Source organism: Salarias fasciatus, chromosome 18 (assembly GCF_902148845.1).
Source record: "Salarias fasciatus chromosome 18, fSalaFa1.1, whole genome shotgun sequence".
NCBI lineage: Eukaryota > Metazoa > Chordata > Actinopteri > Blenniiformes > Blenniidae > Salarias > Salarias fasciatus.
The window spans coordinates 15,672,588-15,682,628 of record NC_043762.1 but is presented as its reverse complement, the minus strand read 5'-3'; the positions used below and the strand labels follow the sequence as shown (position 1 = coordinate 15,682,628).

General features: G+C 40.6%; 2 protein-coding genes across 2 annotated transcripts; both read right to left on the bottom strand.

Annotated features, from left to right (window-relative positions):
• Nucleotides 1-3,621: 3,621 nt before the first annotated feature.
• Nucleotides 3,622-6,059, bottom strand: LOC115405203 (G-protein coupled receptor 35-like). The gene is made up of 2 exons (XM_030114708.1): nt 5,990-6,059; nt 3,622-4,690 (listed from the first exon to the last, which is right to left on the bottom strand). The coding sequence occupies exon 2, from the start codon at nt 4,661-4,663 to the stop codon at nt 3,800-3,802; it is 864 nt and encodes a 287-aa protein (XP_029970568.1). The 5' UTR covers nt 4,664-4,690; nt 5,990-6,059; the 3' UTR covers nt 3,622-3,799.
• Nucleotides 6,060-6,321: 262 nt separating this feature from the next.
• On the bottom strand, nt 6,322-9,317 carry LOC115405202 (G-protein coupled receptor 35-like). Its single transcript, XM_030114706.1, has 2 exons — nt 9,214-9,317; nt 6,322-8,569 (listed from the first exon to the last, which is right to left on the bottom strand). The coding sequence occupies exon 2, from the start codon at nt 8,540-8,542 to the stop codon at nt 7,667-7,669; it is 876 nt and encodes a 291-aa protein (XP_029970566.1). The 5' UTR covers nt 8,543-8,569; nt 9,214-9,317; the 3' UTR covers nt 6,322-7,666.
• Nucleotides 9,318-10,041: the final 724 nt, after the last annotated feature.

Genomic DNA, 10,041 nt, shown 5'->3' with positions numbered 1-10,041 from the left:
GAGAGATAGACAGAAAGAAGACAGTATGGGAGGCAGAGAGGATGAGGATTGAGACAGAGATGGACATGGCACTTAAAGACTGCCTCCACTGTGCAGATTGACTGCAGAGCCAGTCAAATACCCCTGCAGGAGTGGGATGACTTTTTTTTTCTCTCTCTCTCTCTCTCTCTCTCTTGGATGAAATTAACGAGACTGCCAACCAACTGTTCCGTGCTATATCACGGCGTTGGCCTGATTGGCCGACGAGGTACTTGAAGTAAAATTTTGAACACTGTAAAACTATGTGAAGCTCTGGGTGAGTCATCACACAGGAACTGAAGACTTTCGAAACGGACGGACGAGATGACGCAAAGTCCTTCTCCCTCTTGCTTTCCCCCTCGTTCCCCCCCCCCCCCCGTGCTGCACACATGCAGCGCGAGCATACATGTACTTGTGCAGGTGGGTATTTAGTATTCTGTGTACACGAGAAGCATGACTTGCGTGCCAAATGCCTCTAACCTGTCTGATGGGAATATGGGACCATAACTCACATCTTTGGAGAGCAGAGTGCAGGACTGAAATGTCAGCACTATTCCTGCCAACCGCATGCACTCTGTAGTGACAGCACCTCAGCTGTCCATCGCTCTACCCCTTTCCTCCCTTCCACTCTATGTACTCTGTAATGACCAATAATTCCACAAGGACATCGGGCGGGATTGCGCCGCAGCGCAGCGCTGAACGGAAAATCAGAGCTGGAGAAAGCGAAGGAAGAGAGAAAGAAAGAAAGAAAGAAAGGCGTTTTAGAAATATAGAGTTAACTCACTGCAATATGTGAACACCCCGTCCTTCACTGTCACCTTAGGGTGGACACACACACACACACAGGCACACACACACACACACACTCATTAGTTGTACATTACAGCACTGAGTCCAATTTCACTGGGGAAGGGTTCCCTGTACGCTCACAGTAGGTCAAGGTCCCACAGGCATGATAAAGAGCAAAGTGACAGTTACAGTGGTTATGATTGAAACCGCCGGCTTAACTCAGAACCAATAGGGGTAATAGAAACCTTCCCAGCAGGCAGATGAAACGATATATCCAGGCCATCAAATTGTCCAGCAACATGAAGTGGTCAATATTAGGATCAACACAACATGGTCTCGGTGCACTTCCGTAGGAGATAGACGTCATAAAATACAGTCAGAACAATAAAGAAGGAAACACAGAGCAAATATATGAGTTGATGATGCGAGCTGCATCAAAACAATGACGATCTGTAACGGCGGAATGTCTAGCTTTGATTTTCACTCCCACGCTGTGAGCCAACAAGAGAATGCCGATTCGAGCTGACCCCGTTCTGAGCAGCAATACATGGTTTGTATGTACATAGTGAAATTTAATTTAGACAAAAACGATAATGTAAGACACGCAGTAAATCCTGAAACACACGCAGACTAATCTAACTTTTATCATGCCGCTGTAATCTCTTTTGGTCAGTGTTTTCACGTCATCACTAAGTCTTTTTTTTGTAAACGTGCCAAACTCACCTGATGAATGATTCATTGATGCCTGAACACCGAAGCAAAAAAGAAAAAAAAGAAGAAAAAAAAAGAAAGAAAGAAAAAGAAAAACTTTGTTTGGAAGTGCCATGAGGATCATTTCAGTCAGCAGTGCACCTTTCTCGTGTACTGTGATGTTGAAGAACTCACTTATTGCAGTATACTTGTGATATGTTTGCCTTTTGACCTTACAAGCTGAATGTTGAAGTTGTTTTTATTTTTGGGATGTTGGCTTGTACTGTTGATTTTTTTTCTTGTTGTTTGTTGTTGTTGTTGTTGTTGTCTCCAGCTCCCTTTGTTGATCTGGATGCGTCTGTTGCTGAATGCTAACCAACACTATTTGAGGACCGGCTTATAAACTACTTAAACACATTTTGCCATATTCTGTAAATATGTAAGAATGAAGATAGGACATTTTGCCATGCCCTTTATGAGTACGCTGTTTAACGGATTTACCCATACCATGACATGAACTGTGGTTTTTTTTTTTCCCCCACAAGAGCTCACATGTAATGATTACAACATTTAAGTAGTTCATAAGCAAACCTTCAAATGGACTGAAGTGAACTGAGGGAACACTGTGTAACGCATTTAGTGTAATAGTTGCTCTGATTATGGAGGTTTAGTCTTGTCCTGTAGTCTAGTGAGTGTCTGTCTGTCATCGCCAACCAACTGCCATACTGGAGGATCTTGAAAATGTTCGTCAGCATCCTGAGAGAACGAATGTACGCATTTCTTTTTCTTTCTTTTTTGTTTATTTGTGGCCATTATAATGTGCAGTAATAAGGAAAAGCACAAAAGTCTGTTTTTTCTTTTTATTTGTTTTCAAAGGAGCTGTATTGTATTATTTGTGAATATTGTAAATAATCACCCTGAATGTATTTGTGTATCAGTTTGGTTTTGGGTACGGGGGAATCATCCGTGTTCTTCTGAGACAGGACTGTGTGTGAAGTGTGAGGCTGTTTTTCGGTGACAATGCTGTGAATAAGATGTATGTACAGTATTTACGTGACTTTGGCTGAAGACAAAAGTTCGGCTGTTTTCCTTCCTGTTATTAGAGTAGTCGCGGGCCTGATCTCAGCCGGAGCTGAGCCTTCTCATTTGACTGATGCCTGCGGAGTTTTTTGCAGTTGCTAAGCTACTGCTGATATAATAACCATCAATCTTTGGAGTACTGCTATTAAATGGCATTATATAATTGACTGCTAATGCTGTCGCGTATGGCTCTAAATGCATCTGAATAAATGCATTATCATTACACATGTATGTACACACATCCGCGCAACATTCACGCACGTCGCCCGTCATTACTGCAGTTTGGTTTATTTGTATGAGACACGTTTGTCTTCAGACCAATAGGCTGAAGTTTCAAAGCAGGCACGTTCAGAGAGGATGTGGATCATTATCCAGGCATGTTTTCTTTTTCTTTCCACGAGAGGGAGCTGGACACTGGCCTCGACTGTCACTTCGAGGGAATGCAGCAGCACATGCTCCCATAGGGGCTTTCCAGTTAAGTGGACATTGTCTGTCTGTTCTGCTAAACGCAGACAAATCGCTGTTTTGCTTCAAAGCTTTAGGGAGCTCTTGCTCTTTGCTTCGATATGAGACTGGTGCGTCAAAACAGAAACCAGTTCAGCCGGAAATGAAGCAGAAAAAAACAAAACAGTTCATCAGGGTTGCAGCGAGACATGTACAACAAGTATTTATAACTCGAAACACACCCACACATATATGCATATCACTGAAGCAGCTGAAGCACTAATATAGCAACTTAGTAACTGTCTGAAGTCAACACGGACGATCACCTACAATGTCTGTCTGTTGTATAAATGTTTTAGCCATTTTGCGGCACTCAAATCAAGCAGAATAACATTAAACCTGTTGAACATGGTCAGACACTTAAGAAATGTGGAGATTTCAGATTGTTGAACACTTCACGGTTGGCACTGCGAGTCATGTGTGAGACTGCTGCTCAACTGTCTATTATAAACTTGTTAAATGAACGTAAAGACGCTTCAAATTTATATTTCACATTAAAAACAAGGTTGCTTTACAGAAAAACATTTCAACAGTAAAAAAACAAAAACAAAAGCAAACTCTGAGTTTGGCTTGAAACATGAAATATCAACTTGTTCACAATGAAATGAATTCATGTTCTTTACAGTTTCTAAAAGTTCAGGTTTTGGAGCTGCACTTCACCCAGTGTGACCTTGAACTGGATCCTGCTCCTCTGACCCGGACTTGCATGGATGGAAGATTATGAGTAAAACCTTTTTAATAACAAGTAATAGCTGATAGAATCAAAGCAGCAGTTTGTGGCGGCGATCCATTCAGAGACAACTAAAAATACATGTTCAGGTATATATGTACATTTCCAGTTTTCAGGTACGACATTGAAGTGATTAACAAGAAAAGCAACATGGATAGGTGTGTAGCAAATGATGAAAACAATCATGTTTGCTGTGACAATGCCACTGGTGCTTTTCAGGTCTTTTCCTTTCTTTTGCAAAATACAGATGATCCGACTGGAACAAAACACAACAACCAACAATGGAACGAAGAAACCAAAAACTACAAGAAGCAAAACAAACTTGAAACTAAGTGGACGATCTTTACACCTGTCAAAACATGCCCACAGGTTCTTGGGATAATTCTCCTCTCGGAAAACAACACACATGATCAATAGAACAACCCAGAGGACTAAACACACAACGAAAGCCGCCTCTTTCTTCCTCTTCCATAGTCTGGCCTTCACTGGGAACCTGACAGCCAGGTAGCGCTGCACACTGATGGCCGTCGTGGTCCCAATGCTGGCATACATGTTGGCGAAGTGTAGATAAATGAGGAAAGTACACAGTCTGGTCTTTGGCAGGCAGAAGAAGGAGTCATAGATCCTGAAGGGAAGGAAGATCACCAAGAGGGAGTCGGCTATGGCCAGGTTCAACATGTAGATGTGTGTGTCTGTCCAAGACTTCCGTTTGCCAATGAAGGCCCACAGAGCAGCTGCATTGGCGAGAAAACCCAGGAGAAACACAACGCTGTAACCCAAACCCAGAAGCACATTGTCTGTACAATCACTGCTGTTGGTGTTGATGGTACAAGTGTTGTCGGTATTATTCATTCTGAACTTTATCTGGAAGGCGTGTCCCTGTATGAGAATAAGAAATACACAGTGATGTTAGTCGTGCTTTGAATAGATGAACCTGAAGCTTCAGCACTTTTCTAAACAAACATTTTTCAGGCATGCACAGAAATACTTTCTGCCTATAGCCCTGATGTACTTATATACAGGTCTACATGGTGGAGAATAGGTGTGTCTCCTCACAGTAACAGTATCAGTTTGAGCCATTATTTATCTGAGTACTCCAGTTTTCTCAGTATGCAGTAGGGACCAGTCCAGTATGAGCCCACATGGATAAAAAGGTTTAGAACATGGATGGATGGATGTAGCTTTGCATAGAGACGTCCAGTGCTGGCAGCAGCATTCGTTATGAGCTGAGTCAGGTAGTAGCTTTAACGATAAAGAAGCTTCTGTTCAGAAGTCCCACATGTCGTCTCTCAAATCAAACTAACTGAGACTGAAAAACACAATGAAAGAAATGCATGCTGTGACAACAGAAATTAAGATTCCCATAAGATTCCCCAGAGATGGAGAGGAGACTTGTGAGTATTATTAAAGCAGAAGTTGAAAATATGTAAGAACAATCCAACTTCGCCAGGTGAAGATTTAACCAAACATAACACCTTTACATTATTAAACTACTGCTAAAACTACTTAGAAGATTATTCACTGAAAAGTTTTAGCAAATCACAAATCTGACACTTGGAAAAAAAAATTTAACAGCCTAACGCCATGACTTTTGCATGTGTGTTGCTCAGAAAAACACATCACACTAAAGTTTTTCTTCTCTGTCTTGAGCTGACTTAGTGAAGACAGTTTGTATGAAATCTTCTTTGCATTTTAGTTCAGTTGAGACTATGGCTGCGACTGACAAAAAAGAGAGTGGACAGACATATCTGAGCAAAACACTGGCGAGTGGAAGACTCCTACTTTAATAATATTTCCATTTGGAAATAAAATTTAGAAAAGAATTTTTAGGGTTTTCACTGTTTGACCTTGTGGCCCAAAGAAAATTGGTCAACAACCCACTTTGGGCCCATAATTTAGATTCGGAAAGCTTTAAGCAATCCTGTTTGATTCATCTCATAGAAATAAAAAAACAAGTGTCTCAGACTTTCTTTCCAGATGACCCCCATGGGAGCGATCAGGGTTACAGCCAGGTGACGTCAGCCAGCAACAAATGAGATCCAAGCAACAATGAAAAACAGAAACGGCAGCAAAACAAGAATTCTCTTTTGCCCAGATGACAGACACAGTCAAGCTGCAGAATCATACAAAAATATGAAAACTCCTGTCGACTTCTAACTAATAAGAAAAGGAACTTACCACGTGGATTCAGTTTTGCTGAATAACCTCACTCGTCTGTTATAACATGAACTTGTTGCTTGTATGTTCTTGTTGGATGTGGTCTTGTAATTTTCCACTTGTGAAGAGTTTCCCCTCTTTTTGGATCACACGTCTCTGTGCGGTTGAATATGCAGCATCGGTCAGGTAGGCCGGGGAAGTGGGTAACTGAAAGCGTCGTCAGGAAGCCACAGCAAGTGTTCGGTCAGAGACGAACATGAGAAAATAAACAGTTAGCATCTACTTTACTCATCATGAGGCCCACAAATTCTTCATCCTGTTGAATAAGAGTTTAAATGATGACAGAAACCTTCTATCAGTCAATCAATCAATCAATTTATTTTTGTATAGCCCAGTATCACAACAACAGTTGCCTCAGAGGGCTTCAAGATGTTACATTGGTTGGTAAAAATAAAAACAGTTAACAGGCATAATGTTATATGTCAAATTCTATCAAATATCGAAAAACATCTAGTAATTCAATGAAAATGAATAGATATTTAGTTCAAATTTAGATTCATGAAGTTACTGTCCATGCATACCAACAGCCTCACTTTAATTGCACATAATAACTATTTGCTGTGGAGATCTGGTTGAGTTATGGTTTAAAGATCATCTTCACCTATCATCATGATTATCTTTAGCCATCGCTCAGTGGGCTTCAGAGAATGCATATACAGGTGCAACACGCGGCCCGCAGACCACCCGTGGCAATGATACATGAAATGACAAGTGTGAATTTAATATTTAAGAAATAAAGACTTGATTCTGTTAGGGTTTTGTTGCATTGACCTACAGAGCTGCTCTCACATCGGGCCGCTCCAGCAGTCACAGGTAACCCGTCAGCTGTGGGATTCAAACCTGCAAACTCCTGCTCGAACACCACTGTGTTTCATTTGATTAATTTCCAAAATGAACTTTTTTGTTCAAATTACTGTAATGAAACAACAATACTCCACACAACTTAAAATATATCCACCACTTATTTCAGCTTCATCCTTGACTCTCCTTTTTTTTACTTCATGTTAGGAGCTCAAATCATTACAACTTTGTGGACATGTCTGATTGGATATTTTCAGCTCATAAGGCCATTAATTATTTTCATTGCATATAAGAGTGAGAATAGTGACAATTATTCTCAAATTTAAGATTTCAAATTGGAAGATTCAAGATTGTAAATGCTAGTATGAATTGTGGTTGGTTTTTATTTATTGAATGATGTTACAGTCTTATTTGCATAATACTAATCTTGAAAAGAGTACAATAGAAAAAAATGAAATATTGGCCTTGTGTATCATTTAAAAAAAAAAAAAGATGAGAAGACTCAGAGAATTCACTGTTTTACTGCAGGTTGGATGTACCAAGTTTTTTAAAGAAACAACTTACAAGTACAAAGCTCATAATTGCAGCATGGCTGATGTGTTCTAAATGAAGATGAGTTCTTAACAATTTCAAACTGTCCAATGTTTCCAAAATCATATTCCTTATTTGCAATTGTTCCTTCTTTAGATCTCAAGAGACCAAACGCTTTCGCAGAACCACATCCAGAGCGAGCAAGAAGAAGAAGAAAAAAGCACATGAAATCTGTGGAGTAACACTTTAGAAATTAAAACTCGTCCTAAAAAAAAATGATCACAAATTCAGTTTTGACAGACAACATCATGTCCTTTCTGAAAAAAACCCTTTCAACAGAAAGTAATAGCTGATGGAATCAAAGCAGCAGTTTGTGGAGGCGATCCATTCAGAGACAAGTAAAAATACATGTGCAGGTATATATTTACATTCCCACTTTTCAAGTTTATGATTAAAAAAATTTACAAGAAAAGCAACATGGATAGGTGTGTAGCAGATGATGAAAACAATCATGTTTGCTGTTACAATGTTTACAATGTTTCTCTTTTCGTCCGTTTTGTCATCTGCTTTTGCCAGAACACAGATGATCCGACTGGAACAAAACACAACAACCAACAACGGAATGAAGAAACCAAAAACTACAAGAAGCAAAACAAACTTGAGACTCAGTGGTTGATCTTTACACCTGTCAAAGCATGTCCACAGCCTCTCGGGATAGTTTTCCTCTCGGAAAACAACACACATGATCAATAAAACAACCCAGAGGACTAAACACACAACAAAAGCCGCCTCTTTCTTCCTCTTCCATAGTCTGGCCTGCATTGGGAACCTGACAGCCAGGTAGCGCTGCACACTGATTGCCGTCGTGGTCCCAATGCTGGCATACATGTTGGTGAAGTGTAGAAGAATGAGGAAAGTACACAGTCCGGTCTTTGGCAGGCAGAAGAAGGAGTCATAGATCCTGAAGGGAAGGAAGATCACCAAGAGGGAGTCGGCTATGGCCAGGTTCAACATGTAGATGTGTGTGTCTGTCCAAGACTTCCGTTTGCCAATGAAGGCCCACAGAGCAGCTGCATTGACGAGAAAACCCAGGAGAAACACAACGCTGTAACCCAAACCCTGAAGCACGTCTGCACAATCACTGCTGTTGGTGTTGTTGGGACAACAGTTGACGTTATTCATTCTGAACTGTATCTGGAAGACGTGTCCCTGTATGAGAATAAGAAATACATAGTTATTCAAGCCAGACCGATGTAGACACCCTGACACCCACACAGACACACACACACACACACACACTCCCACGTGCAAAAGACTGCACTATTTAAGTAAACAGAAGTTTGCAGCACTTGCTTAATCGCTGCAAGATATTCAATGAAAAGTATTGGCCACATCCTGTGGTGTAAGAAATCAATGTTCATCTTCAAAACAACAGTTGAACAGTCACTATTATGGGACTCCGATCACACAGGCTCAGCGAGGCCGAGAAACACATGAGCGCTTTACTTGACTCACACACGACAAATCGAAACCTACACGTATCATTTTATATGATCCTCCAAACTTAACTTGCTTTTCTTAAAGTGGTTTGTTATAATGAGCAAATGCACACATTTTGAATTCTTCCCTTCAGCTTTTATCATTTCAGCGTAGCAAACAAGCCTCTCACTCCCTAGGGGAGATCAGAGCCATGGCCAAGTGACAACAGCCAGTAAAATACTGGTTGCAAACAACACTGAAGAATCGAAAAACTGCAACAAGCTGACAAGTTTCTACCATGAATGCACATTCACAGGGTTCAATTTTGTGTCCTATTGTTGAAATTTGTCAGAACAAAGCATTAGTCTACATACCTCGCGCAGTAGATTCCGCCGGCAGCAGCATCAGAGGGTCTATCTTGTAGATGCATAGTTCACATTTGCACCATTTCCTCTCTTTGTGGGACATCTGGCTGTCGCTAAGCACGTAGTGTCATCTATTTAGGCCTGCCAAAAAAGTACAGCAACCACAAAACCCAGCAGCGTTCCTCTTTCGGTGCACTGTCACATGTCCAAAGCCATTCTACAGAAACATAAATGTCTGTATTTTTCCATTTCTGTCCGATTGCAATTAACAATTGCTGTCTTTTACATTTTGTTGATAGGAACTAATTTCTTTACACCTTCCCAAACAAAATCAAGCAACTCGGCAGGAATAACGAGGGGAAAAAAACATGCACTGTAATGGTGGTGGGAGCAGAGGGTTCAGAGCTCCATTGATTAAAAAAAAATCAAAGCGTCTATTTGTTAGTTGCAAACTCCATTACTGTTTAACTCCAGTGTGACTGTAAAGAAAAAAGGGTCGCTGTTCTGTTGTTGTTGGCTTTAAGAGACTACAAAAAAACTTGAGGAGCAACTAACACACTGAAACATATTTTCCAAGCTTTTACCTGGAAAATATGTGCCATTGTGTCTGTCTGAAACCACTTCTTCTTTCTTTTTTTTTTTTTCTTGTCAAGCAAAAACAAGAAAGAATGTCTCTGAGAATCTGAAACAGCCTCAGACTGACTGGAGTAAACATGTTTATGAAAAGAAAGCTGTCTGGATTCAGTGAGGAAGATAATAGAGAAAGACTGAGAAATTATCAAAACCTTCTTCTTCACCTTCATGTGGCCCTGGCTGACCTGCTTTGTGAGTTGTTTT

What these genes read in the sequence shown, in the direction of transcription:
- LOC115405203 (XM_030114708.1), bottom strand. Translation starts at nt 4,663, where the DNA reads ATGAATAATACCGACAACACTTGTACCATCAACACCAACAGCAGTGAT.
- LOC115405202 (XM_030114706.1), bottom strand. Translation starts at nt 8,542, where the DNA reads ATGAATAACGTCAACTGTTGTCCCAACAACACCAACAGCAGTGATTGT.